This window comes from Nansenia antarctica (assembly GCF_963989245.1).
Source record: "Nansenia antarctica genome assembly, chromosome: 16".
Lineage (NCBI taxonomy): Eukaryota > Metazoa > Chordata > Actinopteri > Argentiniformes > Microstomatidae > Nansenia > Nansenia antarctica.
The window spans coordinates 14198469-14221642 of NC_137686.1; the positions used below are offsets into that span (position 1 = coordinate 14198469).

At 47.4% G+C, this 23174-nt stretch overlaps 1 protein-coding gene across 1 annotated transcript in view; it reads left to right on the top strand.

Annotated features, from left to right (window-relative positions):
* The window catches only part of eif2b3 (eukaryotic translation initiation factor 2B, subunit 3 gamma), a 53731-nt gene that overhangs the window by 18028 nt on the left and 12529 nt on the right, over positions 1-23174 (top strand). Inside the window, exons 6-8 of the mRNA XM_080546264.1 lie at positions 9390-9479; positions 17270-17397; positions 17704-17894. Of these exons, the coding sequence (XP_080402390.1) occupies positions 9390-9479; positions 17270-17397; positions 17704-17894 (409 nt within the window). The remainder of the gene's footprint in view (positions 1-9389; positions 9480-17269; positions 17398-17703; positions 17895-23174) is intronic.

Here is a 23174-nt window from a genome sequence, read left to right on the forward strand (position 1 = left end):
CATGTGTGTGTGTGTGTGTCCAAGCTGTCTCCAGAGTCAGTCTCCAGGGTCTGTGCTTGTCTGCTCCTTGTGTTTAGACAGACCGGGGGGCTGACGTATGGAATGGGAATGCAGCCCACAGATGCTGCCGGGCCCGGCCCCGCTGCCACTGAGGCGTTGAGGACCTGGGACCCGGGCCCTGAGCCTTCCCACCAGAACCCCCCGTCACCCCCCCCCCCCCCGGCCTCGTTAGTTTAACCCTTATCACTCCCTCCCCTACCCTGCCAAGTTAATAGTTAGTAAAGTCAAATAGTTGTATTTTCTTTCGCTTTTTAAACATAACAATCATTTGAAATAGTGAAGAAATACCACCGCTCATCCGTATCCAGACTTAGCTGAGGTGCCGGAGCTGAAGAGTATCAAACGGAAATGAAAAGAAGGATCCGCACACTAAAAATATAATCGATTTTTTTCTATAGCTTTCGGTCGTTCAGTATGCCCGAGGAAGGTCTATGAACAACAGAAACCTTGCGCAATAAAAGAACGTTGATTTATTGTCATGGTCTCAACGGGTTGTTGAAGCTTTGTAGCGCTAAGATCTAAAATCACCAGGGGACCAGGAGGTCAAAACCTTTCATCTAGATTCAGAATGATCCGGATCTTTTTTTTTTTCTTTTTTTTTGCCGATCCATGATCAGATCTATGTGGCGGGTCTATGAGTCGTACTGACTGTGTTAGTATTACAACAGGCTGCCATGGCCGATATTCCCACCAGACTCTGGTTCAGATGACTCTGATACTGGGTTAATGTTAGATTATGGGTTGATCACCAAGCTGGTCTACAACAGGATACCGTTCCTCATTCCGTTTCATGCGTTACCATGAGCCCGTCCTCCCATTTCTACCTCCACCAGCCTCCCCTGAGGTACCTCTATCAGTCCCAGGCTGCTTCCCAGGCTAGTTGCCCTGTCGTTCACCCCCCCCCCCTCTCTCTCTCTCTCTCACCCCACCCCTCTCTCTCTTTTTCTCTCTCTCTCCCCCCCCCCCCCCCTCTCTCTCTCTCTCTCTACCCGTTCCCACTTCCCACATGTGAGCCCCTGGCAGCTGGGGGACATGTAACCACATGTGATATGAGTTGACCCCTGCATGGGCCTGACAGTGTGAAGCCTCCGGCCCCCTCCTCCTCCTCCTCCTCCTCCTCCTCCTCCTCCTCCTCCTCCTCCCCCTCCTTCTCCTCCTCCTCCCCCTCCTCCTCCTCCCCCTCCTCCGTACGGTGACGCTCCCTCCAGCTAAACACAGGACAGGTGAGGAGACTTTACTGTACGCCGCGCCTCCCCTCTCCTCCGCTCTCCGAGGACGGAATCTGAACTTGAAAGTCTCTGGATCTGGTCGGACTCAAGGCTGCTTATGTGACTTATGTTGAGTTGTCGTTACGAACCGCTACTACTACGCACACACACACACACACACACACACACACACACACACACACACACACACACACACACCCTGTGCTTCGTGACTGAGGGGAATCTATCAGTTCAGAACATCCACGTTCGCACGAAGTATGGACTCCTTTTCACCCCCGACCACACTTGTACACACACACACACACACACACTCTCTCGCATTTACAATATATGTATTTACACTATAAACAACAGAGAGGATACAAAGGAAGGGTCAGGTCGTCGGTAAGGCTATTCTCTCTCCACACACACACACACACACACACACACACACACACACACACATACACACACACACACCCCTCTGCTTTGTCTCTGACAGGGGAAACTGTCGGTTTGTAGGGCTACGAGTTAGAACACCCCCTGTTCGTGTCTTGAACCCCTTCCCAGGAGATGTGGTGTGAATGTGGTTAACGTTTCTCTCTTTTAGGAAGAAACCCAAGCTGGGTTAGATTACCATATTTGGTAGGGTCGTCCAATCACTTGTGGGGGGGGGGGGGTTCTAGCTAGTTCACTCAACACCAGCGAGGGGAGGCCGGTGGAGGTAGAAATCGGAGGACATGCGCTAACTCAGCGTTTGATGGCGTTTCTCGTTCCGTCTCGTGCCTTACGATGAGCCCGTCCTCCGGTTTCGACCTCCGCCAGCCTCCCCTGCTCCGCAGGCGTGTTCTGGAGGTGAAGGCCCGGTCCTGTGCAGAGGCGGTAGCGTGTGTGTGTCTCTAAACGGGTCCACTTGTGTTCTGTGTTCTGTGGCGGCAGGTGAGGAGGGCAGAAGGAAGGGTTCCGTTCAACTGCTGCTTCCCCCAAACCACCGAGTCTGGACTCCTTTTCACCCCCCCACCACACACACACACTTGTATTTACACACACACACACACACACTTGTATCTACAACAGAGAGGATACAAAGAAAGTCAGGTCGTCAGTAGTTTTCTGCTATTTTCTCTCTCCCCACACACATACGCACACACACGCACACACACACACGCACACACACGCACACACACACACACACACACACACACACACACACACACTTGTATCTACAACAGAGAGGATACAAAGAAAGTCAGGTCGTCAGTAATTTTCTGCTATTTTCTCTCTCCACACACACACACGCACGCACGCACACACACACACACACACACACACACACACACATACACACATATTTTCACTACATGTTCCGACAACAGAGAGGATACAAAGAAAATGTCAGGCTATTCTCTCTCCGCACACACACACACGCACACACACTCTCTCTCATCCAGTAGTGTCTCCAGCCAGACAGACCCCATAGTGAGCCCAGTGCAGCGGTGCAGCCAGAGTGTGTTTGACCGGGCCTCTCTGTTGACACAGACAGGCGGCTCCTGTGGCCTCCCATCTGGGCTCTGGGCTCTGGGTGACCCACTGGCTTCTGACCCGGGTCTCTTGTACGCCCCCCCCCCCAGACTGTGTTAGCCCACAGAGCTGAAGCCTGTGTGTAGCACAGCTGGCTGAGTGTTTGTGTGTGTTTGTGTGTGTGTGTGTGTGTGTGTGTGTGTGTGTGTGACCGGGGTCTATTGTTGACACAGACTAGCTCCTAGTGTGTAAATACGAGTGTGTGTGTGTGTGTGTGTGTGTGTGTGTGTGTGTGTGTGTGTGTGTGTGTGTGTGTGTAAATCGTTATGTCTCTGAGAGAAAGGGAACCACCTGGGAGGTGAATATGTCCCGTCTGTGGGAGTTCGAACCCGGGTCTCCTCAGCCACGCCGCCGCGCTAGCCCGCTGAGCTAAAGATCTTGGCGTTCAGATCACCCAAGTTACAGTTACTCATCAAGCAACACTTCTCTCTCTCTCTCTCTGCGAAGCAACAACACCCATTACATTACCTCAGAGTGCAGGGATGTTGGAATGCGCTCGTGGGGGGGTGGGGGGTGATGGGGCACACACACACACACTCATACACACATTCACACACTACGCACGCTGAGATTTTTAGTAGTAAGTCATTAAGCCGTTTGTGACTCACCCTGCGCTGGCGCTGGCCCTGAGGACATTTCCACATGTTTGGATCCTCTCGTCAGCCTGTTACAGGAAGCAGGAGGTCACATGGTGTTACAGGAAGCAGGAGGTCACATGGTGTTACAGGAAGCAGGAGGTCACATGGTGTTACAGGAAGCAGGAGGTCACATGGTGTTACAGGAAGCAGGAGGTCACATGGTGTTACAGGAAGCAGGAGGTCACATGGTGTTACAGGAAGCAGGGGGTCACATGGTGTTACAGGAAGCAGGAGGTCACATGGTGTTACAGGAAGCTGGAGGTCACATGGTGTAGCTGTTACAGGAAGCAGGAGGTCACATGGTGTTACAGGAAGCAGGAGGTCACATGATGTTACAGGAAGCAGGAGGTCACATGGTGTTACAGGAAGCAGGAGGTCACATGGTGTTACAGGAAGCAGGAGGTCACATGATGTTACAGGAAGCAGGAGGTCACATGGTGTTACAGGAAGCAGGAGGTCACATGGTGTTACAGGAAGCAGGAGGTCACATGGTGTTACAGGAAGCAGGAGGTCACATGGTGTTACAGGAAGCAGGAGGTCACATGGTGTTACAGGAAGCAGGAGGTCACATGGTGTTACAGGAAGCAGGAGGTCACATGATGTTACAGGAAGCAGGAGGTCACATGGTGTTACAGGAAGCAGGAGGTCACATGGTGTTACAGGAAGCAGGGGGTCACATGGTGTTACAGGAAGCTGGAGGTCACATGGTGTGGCTGTTACAGGAAGCAGGAGGTCACATGGTGTTACAGGAAGCAGGAGGTCACATGGTGTGGCTGTTACAGGAAGCAGGGGGTCACATGGTGTTACAGGAAGCAGGGGGTCACATGGTGTTACAGGAAGCAGGAGGTCACATGGTGTTACAGGAAGCAGGAGGTCACATGGTGTTACAGGAAGCAGGAGGTCACATGGTGTGGCTGTTTGGGAGACACAGGGCTGTCAGCCCTCACACAACAAAATACCACAACACACGCCACAAAGCTACATAACACAACGCAACACATGACAACACACATCGCTATACAACATGTAAAGCCTTCATATCCACCAAGCCTTCATAGACCGACGTAGTGACTTTACAAGCCATTACCACTCAGGCCTCATGAGTCCTTCCTAGAGCCTTCATTGAGCCTTTATAGAGCCTTCATAGAGCCTTCATATAGAGCCTTCATTGAGCCTTCATATAGAGCCTTCATAGAGCCTTCATATAGAGCCTTCATCGAGCCTTCATATCCACCAAGCCTTCATCGAGCCTTCATATAGAGCCTTCATATAGAGCCTTCATCGAGCCTTCATAGAGCCTTCATTGAGCCTTCATCGAGCCTTCATATAGAGCCTTCATTGAGCCTTCATATAGAGCCTTCATTGAGCCTTCATATAGAGCCTTCATAGAGCCTTCATATAGAGCCTTCATATAGAGCCTTCATTGAGCCTTCATATCCACCAAGCCTTCATCGAGCCTTCATATAGAGCCTTCATCGAGCCTTCATTGAGCCTTCATATAGAGCCTTCATTGAGTCTTCATCGAGCCTTCATTGAGCCTTCATATAGAGCCTTCATTGAGTCTTCATATAGAGTCTTCATAGAGTCTTCATATCCACCAAGCCTTCATCGAGCCTTCATATAGAGCCTTCATCGAGCCTTCATTGAGCCTTCATATAGAGCCTTCATTGAGTCTTCATCGAGCCTTCATTGAGCCTTCATATAGAGCCTTCATTGAGTCTTCATATAGCGTCTTCATAGAGTCTTCATATCCACCAAGCCTTCATATAGAGCCTTCATCGAGCCTTCATTGAGCCTTCATATAGAGCCTTCATTGAGTCTTCATCGAGCCTTCATTGAGCCTTCATATAGAGCCTTCATTGAGTCTTCATATAGAGTCTTCATAGAGTCTTCATAGGGCCTCATAGAGCCTTCATATGACCTGCGTAGGTGCTTACCACTCAGGCCTCATGAATCCTTCCTAGAGCCTTTATAAGACCTTTCTAGATGCTTCACAAGCCGTTTATAAGCCCATCTCACCACGTAGACGGTGTTGGAACATGTTTTGGTGTTGAAGCCTCGGTCCACACGGGGGTCTTTCTACCAGGCAGGCGAGCTCGCAGCTCTGCTGACCTTCTGCTTGTGTTTAACCACGGTACGTCCTGCTTCATAAAGGGCACCTGTCCACTGTAGCCCCCCCACCACACACACACATGCACACGCGCACACACACACACGCACACACACCATGCAGGAGGGCACTAACATGCATGCACACACGCACCATGCATGGATGCACGTACACATATACACACACACCCACACATACACACACACACACACACACACCACCTCTCGCAACAGTACAGTAATCCCAGGGTATCTATCCTGCCTGCCCACAGGTGCCAAACAATGATGTCACATGCTGGGTGTTCCCATAAATCCTGCTTCTAACCGACACACACACACACACAAACACACACACACAGACACGCACACAGGTTCAGGATATGACAACCTGTTTGTTCTAGCACGGAGGAGCACATTGGGACCACATGTGGGTTCCTTCTGGAAGCTTCCCTCCGCCTGTGTTTCCACCTCCTCCTCCATCTCTGGTGGATCTAACACATGGACCCACTGTGCTGCTTAATGGAACGGCTCAAAGTTGTCATAATTTACCTCTCGCTTGTTTACCTCCATCCCTCCCTCCCTTTTCCCACTCCCTCCCTCCCAACCTCTCTCCCTCCCTCCCTCTCTCCCTACCTCCCTCACTCGCTCCCTTCCCTGCTCCCTACCTCCCTCCCTCGCTACCTCCCTCCCTCCCTAACACCAGTTGATTTATCCCCTCAGCATCTGGTTGGGAGATCTGCACGGCCAAACTCTCCTCCTGACTCTCAATGTCTCACATCACATTCTTCACCCAGGAAAGCAGGCGAGGAAGTGGAAGGTGTGTGTGTGTGTGTGTGTGTGTGTGTCTGTGTGTCTGTGTCCAGGTGTCTGTGTGTCCAGGTGTCTGTGTGTCCATGTGTGTCTGTGTCGATCTGTGTCCGTGTGTGTCCGTGTGTGTGTGTGTCTGTGTCGATCTGTGTCCGTGTGTGTGTCTGTGTGTGTGTGTCTGTGTGTCCGTGTGTGTGTCCGTGTGTGTGTCTGTGTGTGTCCGTGTGTGTGTCCGTGCGTGTGTCCGTGCGTGTGTCCGTGCGTGTGTCTGTGTGTGTCCGTGTCCGTGTGTGTGTCCGTGACCGTGTGTGTCCGTGTGTGTGTGTCCGTCTGTGTGTGTCCTTGTGTGTGTGTGTCCGTGTGTGTCTGTGTGTGTGTCTGTGTGTGTGTCTGTGTCTGTGTCTGTGTGTCCATGTCTGTGTCCGTGTCTGTGAGTCCATGTCTGTGTGTGTGTCTGTCTCTGTCTCCCTCTGTGTCTGTCTGTGCGTCTGTGTCGATCTGTGTCTGTGTGCTTCCATGTGAGTGCGTTTGTGTCTGCTTCCGTCCGTGTGTGTGTATGTATGTGTGTGTGTGTGTGTGTGTCTGTGTGTGTGTGTGTTGGATGGGGCCCCCCAGGGCAGAGCAGAGCAGAGATGAGATGGTTTTCTTACGGTCTCGCATCATAAATGTCACCAGCGGGGAGGACTGGACCCTGTTTGCACCAGCCTGACAGACCCTCCGGGTCGTTAACTCAGCCAGCACCCCCCCTCCCACACCCCCTACACCCCCAGCTCTGATCACCGTGGTGGGGCAGCAGAGTGAGTCATCCCTCCCTCCCAGACCTCCAGACCCCCAGACCTCCGGACCCCCAGCCCCGTTGCCCTCGTCCACATCAGGGCCATGTCTGACACCTTAGTCACTGTCACTGCTGCGGTGGGTTTGATACTCATTATGCTCATTATCATGACGCTATAAAAGGGGGATTTAGTGGTCCTCTGTGGCTCGGCGGGTCCAGCATGGCGCTAGCTAACAACTCTTAACAACCCTCGTTAGGTTGTGGGTTTGAATCCCGCCGGGGGGCTAAAACATTGAACATCGCAGGCGAGCAGCATAAATTGAAGTCACTTTGGATGAAACAGCGTCAGCTAAGTGGCGTCAGCTAAACTGTTATTACACACCCGGCCCTGATCTTGAACAGGAGGGTTTGGCTGGGGCTCAATGTCCACACTAGTGCACCGCTTAGGATGCATGGGGAGTACATGGCTTCGTTCTATGTAGTACGCAAGTGTAGTACAAGTGTAGTACAAGTGTAAAATGCAAGTGTAGTATGCAAGTGTAGTATGCAAGTGTAGTAAACAAGTGTAGTAAACAAGTGTAGTATGCAAGTGTAGTATACAAGTGTAGTATGCAAGTGTAGTATGCAAGTGTAGTATGCAAGTGTAGTATACAAGTGTAGTATACAAGTGTAGTATACAAGTGTAGTATACAAGTGTAGTATGCAAGTGTAGTATGCTGTTGTGGATGTTGGGACGTTGCACCACTGGCCCCCAGACCAACAGGGGGGCGTGGCAGATAGCCTAGACTAGAGAGGCCGGCTAGCAATCGGAAGGTCGCTGGTTCGATCCCCCCGCCTCAGGAGGGAGCTGCATGAGAGCTGGTGACTGGAGGGTTGCTGGCATCATATCTAAGGTGCCTACCTCTGCTGTTGTGACCTCGAGCAAGGCACTTAACCCCTAATTGCTCCAGCAAAAGAAAATACATTTGGTTGTACTCTGTGCAATGACAAAAAAGGTTGAGTCTACTACAGTAACACCCTCTGTTCTCTGGACCAGGGACAAGCTGAGACTGTTCTAGCATCGTCTGCATGGAATGGAATGAGGAATGGTAACAACCACACATCACACACAACGTTGATATCATTCCTCATTCTGTTCCATCCATTTCAATGATCTCGTCCTCTGATTTTTGACCTTCACCATCCTCCCCCCTATCCTTCCCCCCAACCTCCTCCTAGATCCCCCCCCCCCCCCCCCAGCCTCCCCCAGACCCCTAGAATCGTCAAATCATCGGCAGGCCGTAAAACTAGGTGGGGGGTCCGGTAGTGTTGGCATCTGACTAGTTAGTGTCATCCTGCCTGGCCCGCCGGGGCTACGGTGGCTGGTAGAGGACAATACACAGATGTCGCGGTGATGACGTCCTGTGACTTTTACATGAGCTCTGGTTCTGGAAATGACTGTTTACACTCACGTCCTTGAAAGGGAGGGATTAGAGGGGAGGGTGGGAAGGCCAAATGAAAGGCTCCGTTTGGTGATGTACGCCGGGGGTATGTCGTGTAATTAAAAAGCATCCGGTGGAGAAAACAAGGAAGAAAAAAGGGGAAAAAAATGTTTTTGTTTTGCTAGCTTTAGTGTGAAAGAGTGTGCCTAGCTGTCTGCTTTTGAGAAACTGTATGATGTGTTTCATATCTACAGCAAACACATAATAATAATATCTCTGTCCATCTCTCTCTCCCACTCTAACCCTCTCTCTCTCTCTGTCTCTCTTTTTCTCTCTCTCTCTCTCTCTCTCTCTCTCTCTCTCTCTGTCTCTCTCTCTCTCTCTCTCTCTCTCTCTCTCTCTGTCTCTCTCTCTCTCTTTCTCACTCTAACCCTCTCTCCATCTCATGTCTCTTTTTCCGGACCTAAAAAAAAAATCCCTACGCCCTGAACTTTAAAAGTACTTGTACTTTGTAATCCAGGGGTATGTCTGCCTCTGGGGTCCAGGGATTAAACCAGCCCATCGTAGTACAACTACAGCCTGTGCTCTCAACAGCAGTTCCACTGTCTGGTTTCACTCTGACTAGACAGTGACTAGACCCACGGTGGTCTGTTCCTCTCTATATCGATCACTGTCTCACCTCTGTCTATATCTGTCTGTCTGTCACTCTGTCTCATGTCTGTCTGTCTGTCACTCTGTCTGTCTGTCTGTCTGTCACTCTGTCTCATGTCTGTCTGTCTCTCTCCCCCAGACATCCCAGGATGCACATCAAGACCGGCCTGGTGGACGCCCACCTCTACTGCCTGAAGAAGTCTGTTGTCGACTTCCTCGCAGAAAACAAGTGAGAGATTTTTTAGTTTTTGGTGTTTTGGGGGGTTATTTTGGCGTAGATGTACTGTCCATAAATATAACTCTGACCTTCTGAGGTGTGTGTGTGTGTGTGTGTGTGTGTGTGTGTGTGTGTGTGTGTGTGTGTGTGTGTGTGTGTGTGTGGGAAAGAGTGTGTGGGAAAGAGTGTGTGGGAAAGAGTGTGTGTAGGAAAATGCTGCTAGGGCCTGCTAGGTATTTCTGCTTAGGTGTTAATTTGTTTTACAATGTGCCAGCAGAGCAGTTTATTAGCCCTTTAGACCCCTGCTCTGTGTGAGAACCTGTGTCATAGCCTCCTAGCTTGTAGCAGTTAGCCCTTTAGTCCTTTAGCCCCATCTGAGCCTGTGTCAAAGCTAGCCTGTCGTAGCTAGTAGCTGTTATCCCTTTCCATTTACATGTTGGGCATTTAGCAGACGCCTTTATCCAAAGCGGCTTACAACAAATATACAGTATATCTCAAAAGTGAGTACACCCTTTAGATTTTTGCAAATATTCTGTTTTATCCTTTCAGGGGATAACATTATCCTACTGAAACTTTGATATAACTTAAAGTAGTCAGTGTGCTGCTTGAATAACAGTATAGATTTATTGTCCTTTGTCCATTACTGTTAATGTCTAAACAGCTGGCAACAAAAGTGAGTACACCCCATAGTGAACATGTCCTAATTGTGCCCAATGATGTTGTTTTCCCACCCTGGTGTCATGTGACTCGTTAGTGTTACAAGGATTCAGGTGTAAATGATAAGCAGGGCTGTTAAATTTGGTGTTTTGGGCACAATTCTCTCTGAATGCTGGACAACATGGCACCTCATGGCAAGGAACTCTCTGAGCGGCTGAAAAAAAGGATTATTGCGTTTCACAAAGATGGCCTTGGCTATAAGAAGATTGCCAACACCCTCAAAATGAGTTGCAGCACAGTGGCTAAGATCATACAGCGGTTTTCCAGGACAGGTTCCACTCAGAACAGGCCTCGCCAGGGTCGACCAAAGAAGTTGAGTCCACGTGCTCAGCGTCATATCCAGAGGTTGGTTTCCAAAAATAGACGTGCGAGTGCTTCCAGCATTGCTGCAGAGGTTGCAGAAGTGGGATGTCAGCCTGTCAGTGCCCAGACCATACGCCGCACACTGCATCAAATCGGTTTGTATGGCCGTCTCCCCAGACAGAAGCCTCTTCTGAAACCGATGCATAAGAAAGCCCGCAAACAGTTTGCTGAAGACAATGAATCCAAGAACATGAGTTACTGGAACCATGTCCTGTGGTCTGATGAGACCAAAATAAACCTGTTTGGGTCAGATGGTGTCCGGCGTGTGTGGCGGCACCCTGGTGAGGAGTACCAAGACAAATGTGTTTTGCCTACAGTCAAGCATGGTGGTGGCAGCATCATGGTCTGGGGCTACATGAGTGCTGCCGGCACTGGGGAGCTGCATTTCATTGAGGGACACATGAATTCCAATATATACTGTGACATCCTGCAGCAGAGCATGATCCCCTCTCTTCGGAAACTGGGCCGTAGGGCAGTTTTCCAACATGATAATGACCCTAAACACACCTCCAAGATGACAACGGCCTTGCTGAAGAAGCTGAAGGTTAAGGTGATGGACTGCCAAGTATGTCTCCAGACCTAAACCCAATTGAGCACATGTGGGGCATCCTCAAGAGGAAGGTGGAGGAGTGCAAGGTGTCCAACATCCGTGGGCTCCGTGATGTCGTCATGGAGGAGTGGAAGAAGATTCCAGAAGCAACCTGTGCAGCTCTGGTGAATTCCATGCCCAGGAGGGTTAAAGCAGTGCTAGATAACAATGGTGGTCACACAAAATATTGACACTTTGGGCACAATTTAGACATGTTCACTATGGGGTGTAGGGGTGGGACGATTAGAAAATGTCATGTCACGATTATCGTGGGCAAAATAATCGCGATCCACGATATTATCGCGAGAATTAAAAAAAAAAAAAGCTTTTTTTTTTAATGCCAATAAAACACACTGTAATCACTTTAACTTAGATGTTGTTGTATTTTTGTTGAATCATGTTAAAACATTAACATCATTTTAAAAACATCTTGACAAAAATAAAAATCTTTAATAAAATCTTAAATAAGGTATCACTATAAATTATAAGGTATCACTGCATAAATAAAGGAAAAAAATACTGTCAAACAAAACTTGAACACTGACACTTTTCTGTCATCAAACTGAGTGCTAGCCTTGTGGCTTAGAGACTTGAAAGCTTCAAGATAGGTTAAAGTGCAAAAATGTCAACATGTTCACTTTTTCTGCCTTTAGCTGTGCTCGGAGAGGTGTGAGTATGTGCCCACTGGCACTAAACACTCTCTCTGAAGGAACACTAGTTGCAGGTATGCATAGAAGCCTGCGTGCAACCCTGGAAAGGTGAGGCAATGGACACGGGGCCGATGCAGCCATGGTGAGAAGGCTAGCATACGTTAGTGACTGACTGACAAGGCTGACTTGACAGTCACGTTACCCATGCAGGCTGAACAATCGCGCGAGACAAATTTCTGTGAGGATATTCGCGCGCGGCTCATGTGAGAAATCTCAATTATATTACTATTTATTTATAACATACGATTATTACATCCTCCTCCCTCTCGCCAGTTTGGGGCAACATAGACTTCTCCCCTGGTGCCACGGATAGGGGTTTCAAGCGGTGGGACAGCAAAGGGATGGTTACTATCGGACATTTATATGATACGGAAATACTACTTTCATTTGACCAATTATGTAAGAAATATGACCTACCACGAAATGAGTTTTTCAGATACCTTCAGATACGAAGTTTTTTAAATAGCCAAAAAGACACTGGCCTCTGTCACCATCCCTCTCCGCTGGAGGAGATAGTCTCTGCTGGAAAGACGAGAGGCATTCTGGGGCTTGGGTATAGAGCACTTTCGAAATATGATAAAGGCAAACCTGCATTTACGCCCAAAGACTGGAATAATGACCTGAACATTAATACTGATGCAGCAACTTGGTCACTAATATGGCAATCGGCAAACGACATCTCAATCTGTAATAGGACGAAGGAAACGCAATTTAGACTACTACAACGTTTGCAGATTACTCCCCAACTTAGACATAAAATGGATCATAACAAATCGGAAATGTGTACAAAGTGTATTACCGAGGTTGGGAGCTTTGTTCATTGTGTTTGGACTTGTAGATATATAGATGATTACTGGAAAGGTATAGTGGATACAATTCATCTAATTCTAGATGTTACATTGGATAAGGACCCCATGTGTCTATTGTTTGGGTTGCCAGACAAACAACTTAAAAGTATGCATTCCAAAAGACTTCTGTGTATCCTCACTTTTTGTGCAAGGAAAAAGATATTGCTGAAATGGATAGACTGCAAACCGCCTACAATAGCTGGATGGCACAAGGTAATTTTTGATATGATTCCTATGGAATATCTGACATATAGGTCTAAGTGTAAGATAAAGACATTCTATAAGATTTGGTCTCCGTTCTTAGATTATATTGGTACCAGACTGGCTGCCATTGTAATGAAAGGTTTGGTGGATTACACTCAAGAAAGTACACAAGACTAATGTGTAACAGATCTACAATGTATGGGTCACAATATTATTTACTGTGCTGGTGTTGTGCTGCCGCTGTGTTTAGGACTGTAAGACATGGATGCTGTCTCCGATGGGGGTGATCCCCCCATATATTATGGCATTTGTTGTCATTTTCTTTTCTGTTTATTTCTGATATGTGACATGGCCTCCTCCCCCCCCTGTTTTTTTTTTGTTTTGTTTTGTTTTGTTTGTCTTTGTTTTTTGTTTGTTAGTTTGTTAAAACATTTTCTGTTATTGTTTATGGACAATGTACTGCATAACAAAGTGCAAAACTAGTTTTCTACTATTAATGGGACACTAGTTGTTGTTGTTATGTCCTGTTGTGTACATGACTCTGTGAAACTCAATAAAAATATTAACAACAACAACAAAAAAACACACATAGGTCACATACATTAATACATACTAGGGCTGTTACGATTATTCGACGTCGTCGACGTCACCGACTACGTCAATACGTCGGTTAGCGTAATATGCGTCGGTTAGTCGCAAAAAAAAAAAAGACTTTTTTTTTTTTTTTTTACCAGGCGAGACAATTAAGTGTATGAGTGAAAATGGATAGCTACTAGCTAATGTTACACAAGCAATGTAGCTCACCACAGTTCGTATGTCTTGTCTTCTGGTGTTAGTAACGTTAGCTATGTAGCTGGCTAGCTACGGTAGCCTATTGTCATTGTGGTGCGAGCACCTACTGTACGTTATCTAGCTCGTAGCTCGCATGCTACGTTAGCATCAATTTAGCTAATCATAACATAGCAGCGAGAGTAACGTTAGCTAGCTATGTGTTGTGGTGATGGACAGACTTCTAAATGGCCATGTTGGCATTCAAGTTAAACATAGCAGTGAGGTGGAGACAAAAAGGTATTTTTTTTTTTTTTTTTTTACAGTACAAAAATTATCGTTAGACTCACCGATAAATTAGTCGTTAGACGAATCGAATAATCGATAAAATAATCGCTAGATTAATCGTTAGAAAAATAGTCGTTTGGGACAGCACTAATACATACAATAAAAACAGACAGATCAAATCATGATACAGGTGATGGTACTCCTGCTGGGCATTGCTGCCTGACGCACCTCCAACAGTGCCTTTAGAACAGGTGTGCTGTGACACCTCACTGAACACCTATGTGGGCCTAACTGGGTCATCAGCTGGGGACCACCAGTCAGACAAAGCAGTGTTTATAAAATGTAGTGCCTATTTAAAAAGTCCAGTCATTTAAAAATAATAATTAAAAAAAACAAAACAAAAAACGATTATGACGATTATTCAACTAATTAAAATTCTCCACGATAAAGTTATCGGGGGTGTTTTTATCGCGATTAACGATAAACACGATAATCGTCCCATCCCTAATGGGGTGTACTCACTTTTGTTGCCAGCTGTTTAGACATTAACAGCTGTGTACTGAGTAATTTTCAATGGACAATAAATCTATACTGTTATTCAAGCAGCACACTGACTACTTTAAGTTATATCAAAGTTTCATTAAGATAGTGTTATCCCCTGAAAGGATATGACAGAATATTTGCAAAAATCTAAAGGGTGTACTCACTTTTGAGATATGCTGTATTTGTTTTAAGCTTATAATATAAGTTATTTTTTCTGAGTGGGGCAGTCCCACTCATATTTTTCATTTTTATTGACAGTTACAGTGAAGATTTAGACAGGAAGGATGGGTGAGAGAGAGAGAGGAGGGATGACATGCAGGATATGTCCCCGGCCGGAATCGAACCGGGGACCCTGCGGTTACATGGTCAGCGCTTAACCCGCTACGCCACCTAAGCGCCCCATATTTGTCTAAGTTAATGAATCCGCCCCATGTGTGAGCCTGTGTCAAAGCTAGCTTGTCGTAGCTAGTAGCCGTTAGTCCGCTAGCCCCCTCAACCACCACAATGATGAACGCCGCGCTGCCTGTTTCTTTCTATTCAACCGATAAAGATCAGAAAGCGTCTGTTACTTATCGGGCCACTTAACATGTTATTGTTTTGCTATCGTTCTGGTATAGTGTGTGTGTGTGTGTGTGTGTGTGTGTGTGTGTTATTGTGGGTATTATGATCCTGCGGTTGATTAGGTTGCACAGTAGGTAGTCGAGGGTGCGGACTTGAATGAGAAAAGGGGACCAGTAATTGCTATAGTCCCCCCAGCCCCCCCACCCCCATCCCCCCCAGTCTCTTTATGCTAGTTAAACATGTTTTGTGGAGAAGTCCCCCAACAGTGCCTTTAAGTGGTTGTGGGTAATAGGAGCAGGTGTTGTTCAGACGAGAGGACCACGCTTTGACTCCCTTCTCAGTCGTCCTCCCCTCGCTCGTTAGCGCCCCTCTGCTGGGGGGTACGGGGAGGTGCGCGTCACACACACCATTGTCCCCGCCGCTTCCCTTTGCTTTGACATTTTAATTCCCCGCCGCCGTCTTGGTCTTCTTGGTCGTCGTCCTCCCTCTCTTCCTGATATAAATATCATTTCTTCTAATCTACCTCCCCGACCCGGGATGGGGGACTCCAAAAGCACGAGAGCCCCCCTCCTCCCCCCCCTGTACCCCCCCTTCTTTCTCTCATCAAAGAAGGTTGACTTTTTTCTTTTCTTTTTTTTTACTCTGCCCCCTTTTTTCTCATTTTCTTTCACCTTCTCTCTCTCTCTCCGTCCCTCCCTCGCTCTCTCTCCCTCCCTCGCTCTCTCTTTCTCCCCCTCCCCACCTCTCTCTCCCTCTCTCTCTCTCTCTCTCTCCCGCTCTCCCCATCCCCCTCTCCCTGCCTCTCTCTCCCCCTCTCTCCCTCTCTCTCCCCCTCTCTCTCCCTCCCTCCCTCTCTCTCTCTCCCTCACCGCTGCAGAGCACTCAAGGAGAAAAATGGACAGAGTAACTGTTGTTTCATTCTCCGCATTCAGATGGAAATTCTAATCTCCCTTAAAAGAATAGAAAAAAAGAAGAGAGTGAGGAGGAGAGAGATGGAGAGAGGGACGTAGAGTGCAGGCGAGAGGAGGGGAGGGGAGGGGAGGGGAGGGGAGAGAGGAGAGGAGAGAAAAGTTAAATTACCTCCAGGCTTCTTACACAGAGTTTAGAGAACAGGATTTAGCCTGATCCCTTTTAACCTGCGAGGCCGGACATTGTGAACTTGTGTTCTGTGTAGTGATGTTGTTGTCTTTTTCTTTTTCTTTTTTCTTGATTTATTTGGGTTCTTTTTCTTGTCTGGTTAGCCCAAACCCTCGTGAGCCGTGTAAATAAACCTGAGTTAGGTCTTGTAAAACCGCTCAGAACTTCAATATTAACCACGTGGACTCAAAGGAATTGCAGCCCCCCCCCACCTCTTTACACACACACACACACACACACACACACACACAGACACACATCTCTCTCTCTCTCATACACACACACACACACACACATTCACTTCCTAGTTCTTTCATTTTGATTGAGCTTGAGGAAATACCTGACTCAACCGCCATTGACATTTATTACTTCTCAGCGGAACCCGAATGGAGATGAAATGTGACACACTACACACTGCCCCAGAGTTAAATGGACTTCCCCTCTAATGTAAGTACCAGCGGAGGCTGGGGGGAGGCAGAAATCAGAGGAAGGGGCTCATTATAATGCACAGAATCATATATAATATAATATAGTGGCCATTCAGCTGACGCTTTTATCCAAAGCGACTTACATCGCAGTGAGTGCGTACATTTCCTCAGTATATACGGTCCCAGTGGGAAACAAACCCACAACCTAAGCCTAAGCCTTAGCTCTGTGCTCTACCAACAGAGCCACAGAGGACCAGAATGAAGAAACCATGTTTGAAACCGTTCCTCGTTCTGTTCCACGCTTTACAATGAAGCCCCGTCCTCCAATTGTCTACCTCCAGTGGCCTCCCTTGGTATCTACCCATTCCAACCGTTATAACAGACTGCACTTATATAGCGCCTTATTCCAAAGCGCTTTACAACGGCCTCTCATTCACCCATTCACACACACGTTCACACACCGATGACGGCAAGCTGCCATGCAAGGCGCCGGCCGGCCCGCTCGTTGGGAGCAATTTGGAGTTCAGTGTCTTGCCCGAGGACACCTCGACACGCGGACAGCCGGGGATCGAACCGCTGAACATCCGACCTTGCCGGCTTCAGGGTTCTGATCCGTTGTGTGTGTGGCGCTCCTTCCTCCCTGCAGGTCCATCTCCTCCATCCGAGGCGAGCTGGTTCCCTACCTGGTGCGTAAGCAGTTCTCCAAGTCCGTCAACGGCCCCAGGAGCAAGGAGGAGGCGGACCAGACCCAGAAGAGGAGGGACGGTAACCTAGGTAAGCTCTACGCTACACTCACACATGTACGCACGCACACACACACACACACACACACACACAGGCATGCACACACACACACACACACAGCCACTCACACACACACACACAGGCACGCAGGCACACTAACACGCACACACAGGCACGCACGCACACACACACACACACACACACACACACACACACACACACAACCTGAAACAAACACACTGAAACAATGATACTGAAACACACACACACAAACAAACAAACACACCCACACAAACACACACACCCACCCCTCTCTCTCTCTCTGTGCCCCTGTAGAGATCCAGATCTCGTCCCGTGACGAGGCCCTGTTGGAGCTGACGCGGGAGCGGTCCTGCTGGAACGACCACCGGGGGGACATGAGCCAGGCCTACCACGGGGGCCGCCTGCGCTGCTACGTCCACATCATGGACCAGGGCATGTGCTACCGCGTCAACACGCTCGCCGCTTACATAGAAGCCAACCGCCTGGTGAGAGAGAGGGAAGGGGGGAGAGGGTAGGGGGGAGGGAGAGAGAGGGAGGGTGGGAGGGAGGGAGGGAGAGAGAGGGAGGGTGGGCAGAAAGGGAGAGGGAGGGAGAGAGAGGGAGGGTGGGAGGGAGAGAGAGGGAGGGTGGGCAGAAAGGGAGAGGGAGGGAGAGAGAGAGAGGGGGGTTTGGTGGGGTGGGGAGAGAGCTAGAGAGAGATAGAGAGAGAGAGAGAGAGAGAGAGAGAGAGAGAGAGAGAGGGGTGGGGGGAGGCAGAGAGAGAGAGGGAGGGAGGGAGGGAGGGAGGGTGGGAGACACTTTGCACAGCATTTTGCACTATTGAAGCCATTGTAGTACTACTTACTTTACTTTATAATTACTTATTTAACTTTGCTTTGTTATTGTGATTTAGTATCTTGATGCTGCATCGCCAATGTTGAGGAACCAAAGCCAAAGAATTTTACGCTTGTGCACTTACTCTTGTGTACATTGGGATGTAATGAAAGCAGTTCTGATTCTGACAGAGAGAGGGAGGGAAGTGCCCTCCCTGAGTATTTGATATCATGTTTGACCTTTAACCTCATAGTATGTTTGATATCATGTCTGACCTTTAACCTCATAGTATGTTTGATATCATGTCTGACCTTTAACCTCATAGTATGTTTGATATCATGTCTGACCTTTAACCTCATAGTATGTTTGATATCATGTTTGATTTCAAATCCAAACTGTTTGGAGTACAGAACTAAATGCTTCCTCTTTCCAGTACTTGGGGGGCCACTGTATTAGATCCACTTTGTTAGATCCATTGTATTAGAACCATGCAATAAGTTCTGGGTGTTTCTGCTTTGTGGCTAGCTATTATATTCATTAAGACTGTGATTTGTTGTCGTTCATTAGAATAGTAGTCAATTCTGTGTGTGACATTATCTAACATGTAGGTTCAATGCCAAGTATTTTATGACTAGTAATACCCCACAATCAAATCAAATCAAATCAAATTTTATTTGTATAGCGCATTTCTTACAAGATGCAACTCAATGCGCTTCACACAATGAAAATGTTCAGTCAATCAGTCAATCAATCAATACTGACAGAGCCGCGAGCAGGCAAAAGTAAAAACCTGTATACTATGTAGCCAGGAAAAAATTCCCTTGCAGCCCTCTACCAATAGAGCGACTACTAGCCAGTTTGCCTACCAGTACCCAGCGGTCCCCAAGGGGAGGCCAAGGACCACCGGCACAAAGCAAGCAAGCAAGGGCAAAAACCTGTACACCATGTATCCAGGAAAAATTCCTTGCATATTATCGGCGTACACTCTGTCCATAAATTTAGTGTTATATTTGCATCGTTCTGCATCCGGATGGTCACAGGTCCTGCCAAAAGAGAATCTTAGGCATAGTTATGATGCAACAACACAATAAAGACAATAAAGATGACAGCAATACAACCTGATGGTGGTCCTGGTACACCCTTGTACCGGTTCCAGTACTGCTCTAGGTGCTATTTGGAGCTGAGAGTGCCTCATCAGCACCCGGGTCCATTTTCCTGTCAACACAAATCTCAAAACACGAGTATGGTGTAATGGCCTAGTGATCCTAGTTCTATAATGTCCAATGTCTCCCGTAGTATCAAAAGGCGACATTGAATAAGTAGGTTTTGAGGTCACGCTTAAAAATGTCCTGAGTTTTAGACAACCTCAGGCCCTCAGGTAGGGTGTTCCACAATCTAGGAGCATATATGCTAAAAGCTGATCCTCCAAATCTCTTTGTCCTAGCCTCTGGCACTATTAAAAGTTCCGTGCCACTAGACCGTAGGGGTCTAGCTGGTGTGTATCTTATGAGCATGTCCACCATGTAATTGGGTGCATCACAGTGAAGTGATTTATAAACTAGTAAAAGGATCTTAAAGTCTATTCTATGACTGACAGGGAGCCAGTGTAGTGATCTCAAGACAGGTGTGATGTGCGCTCTTCGTTTGGTCCTAGTAAGGACACGAGCAGCAGCATTTTGAACCATTTGTAGTCTATTTATCATTTTTTTGGGGAGACCTGTCAGGAGAGCATTACAGTAATCTAGCCTACTAGTAACAAACGCATGCATTAATTTTTCAGTGTCTGCCTGGGAGAGAAATGATTGTACCTTAGTAATGTTTCTTAGATGGTAAAAGGATGTTTTAATAGTATTATTAATATGAGTTTCAAAATTTAGATCTGAGTCAATTATGACACCAAGATTCCTGGCCTGACACTTAGTGTTAAGAGCTAGTGTTTTCAAGTGTGCAGATAATTTCTCTCTCCCAGTTTTCTCGCCAATGATCAATACCTCTGTTTTTTCTTGATTGAGTTGGAGAAAGTTTTGTGTCATCCAAATATTAATATCGGCAATACAATCTATCAGGTGGTCAATCATCTTGTAGTCGTTGGGAGTTACTGAGATATAAAGCTGAGTGTCGTCAGCATAGCTGTGGTAGTTAACGCTATGCTTCTTGATAACAGAACTGAGGGGTAGCATGTATAGGCTAAAGAGCAACGGTCCTAAAATGGACCCCTGGGGAACTCCACAGGTTGTGCTATAATTTTTTGACTTATGGTCACCAAGGGCTACAAAGTAGTCTCGGTCAGCCAGGTAAGTCCTGAACCAGTTCAAGACCGGACCTGAGAGGCCAACCCAGTTTTCAAGTCTCTCAATAAGTATGGAATGGTCTACCGTATCAAAGGCTGCACTTAAGTCTAAGAGTACAAGAATCGAGAGTTTTTTCGAGTCTGCATTTATCCTAAGGTCATTTGTTACCTTAAGCAAAGCGGTTTCTGTGCTGTGGTATGATCGGAAACCTGACTGAAGTGGGTCATACCTATTATTTAAGACTAGGAATTCATGAAGCTGTCTATACGCTGCCTTTTCTAAAATTTTGCTTAGAAAAGTGAGATTTGATATTGGTCTACAGTTTTTGGGATCAGAAGGATCTAGGTTACTTTTTTTCAGGGTGGGTCTAACCAGGGCAGTTTTAAGCGCCGCTGGAAATATCCCTTTAAGTAGGGAGTGATTTACAATGCCTAGTATGTCATCAGACACAGATTCAAAAATTTCCTTAAAAAAGGTGGTAGGAATAGGGTCAAGAGGACACGTAGACGGTTTAAGCTGTGACACAATTTTACCTAATGTTTCCGTACTAATCATGGTGAACATGCTCATAGTCATGTTCTGTGGCGGCGGATCTGTGGTGCTACACAAACCTAGTCTTTCCTGAGTAATACACATTCTAATATTTGTTATCTTATCCCTGAAGTGGGCTGCAAATTCCTCGCATTTGGTGACAGAGGCTGCGCCGTCTAGAGTTTTAGGAGCAGGGTTTACAAGGCAATCAATTGTCGAGAACAAGACCCTAGGGTTATTCTTGTTTGTAGATATTATCTTTGAGAAGTGATTTTTTCTAGCATTTCGCATTGCCAAGTTAAAGGCAGATAGATGTTCTTTAAAAATATTCTGATCAATCTGTAATTTGCTCTTTCTCCATCTGCGCTCAGCTTTCCTACATGTTCTCTTTAGGAGATTTATTTCACTGTTTCGCCATGGTGCTCTCCTCTTGGCTCCAACCTTTTTTAATTTGGTAGGTGCCAGGGAGTCTAGGGCCATTTTTACTTTATTGTTAAAGGTAATTACTAAGTCGTTTTCACACAACGTGGGAGTTGTGTGATTACTGTTCATTAAAGCTTTGAAATTCTCAGCCACTGCAGGGGTAAGATAACGTTTTTTAACAACACGTTCAGCATTGCTTTCAGCTTTACGTGTTACAATGGTAAAGAAAATACAGAAATGGTCAGAGAGGGCCAGGTCGCTGATACCTGATATTGAGACCTCAAGACCCTTTGTAATCACAAGATCAAGGGTATGGCCATGATTGTGAGTGGGTTCATTGACATGTTGGACAAAATCCATAGATTCCAAGAGGTCAATAAACTCCCTAGCCTTCAAGTCAGCCCCATTATCAACATGAAAGTTAAAATCACCAGTGATAATAATCCTATCATAGTTGGGATGGATAATGGATAGGAACTCAGAGAAGTCAGGTAGGAAAGTAGGGGCTGGTTTCGGCGGCCTGTATACAGTTACCGTAAGAATAGGTGGTTGGCATGCCATAACTGTGGCATGATATTCAAAGGAGGAGAATATATCAAAGGATATGCTCCTGCAGTTTAGGTTATTTGAAGCTATGGTAGCTGTTCCTCCCCCCTTTTTTCCATTTCTGATTGATTGGAAAAAACTGTAGTTGGGGGGAGATGCCTCAATAAGGGCTGCTGCTCCATTTGTATCTAACCAGGTTTCTGTGAGTAGCATACAGTCGAGTTTTCTATCACAAATGAGCTCATTTATGATAAATGTTTTTTTGTTCGATAGGGACCTGATATTCAAAATTGCCATGGAGATGTCATTTTGACACTGGGACTGACTCGAGGGCATACTTAATGAAATGGGTAATAGATTTCTCAAATTTGCGCCATGTATTACCTTATTTGTGGTGGAGGGAGTCCGATGGGAGACAATAGTCTGGATGGCATGTTTGGTGTTAGAGGAAAGGATCGGACTCATCCCACATCAGCGTTGACAGGGCACCGGCCAGTGACATCGGACAGCGAGGTCCATGGACATCGACAGCAGGCGGGCACCATACCTGTTTGGGTGAAATCTATCTCTCGCAAACAGCTCACTACGGTTAAAGAACGTGGTGAAATTGTCTATAAATGGGATTTGCATAAGACAGCAGTATCCCTGTAGCCAAAGGTGAAGACTTCGAATTCTACTGAATTTGGTGTCGCCATACCTGGGACTCGGGAAGGGGCCCGAGATGATGCAGGTCTTACCTGTGCCCCTGACGGTGGCGATGAGGGCTCGGAAGTCGTCCTTCAGCTCCTCCGACCTCTCCCGTCCGATGTCGTTGGCACCCACGTGGATGATGACGGAGGTGGCCTGGGGGGCATCCTCCACCAGCATCGGGACGACCGCGGTGACGTCCCTCACCTTGGCACCTGGGATGCAGTGGGTTCTGGCCTTCGGGACTGCAACATGGCGGACCATGGACGAGCCTATTACAAGCACAGAGGGGGGGGGGGGGGGGAGAAGAGCGGGTGCGGGGGGGGGGAGGAGACACGAACTGTAGTCTCCTCTGCTGGCGGCGTGATGGACCTGTAGGGGGCACAGGGTGGGAGAGGGGGAGAGAGAGAGGGAGGGGGGGGGTGGGGGTGCAGGCCCTGGCTCTCTTCGGCTTCGGTGTGGACTGGTGGCTCT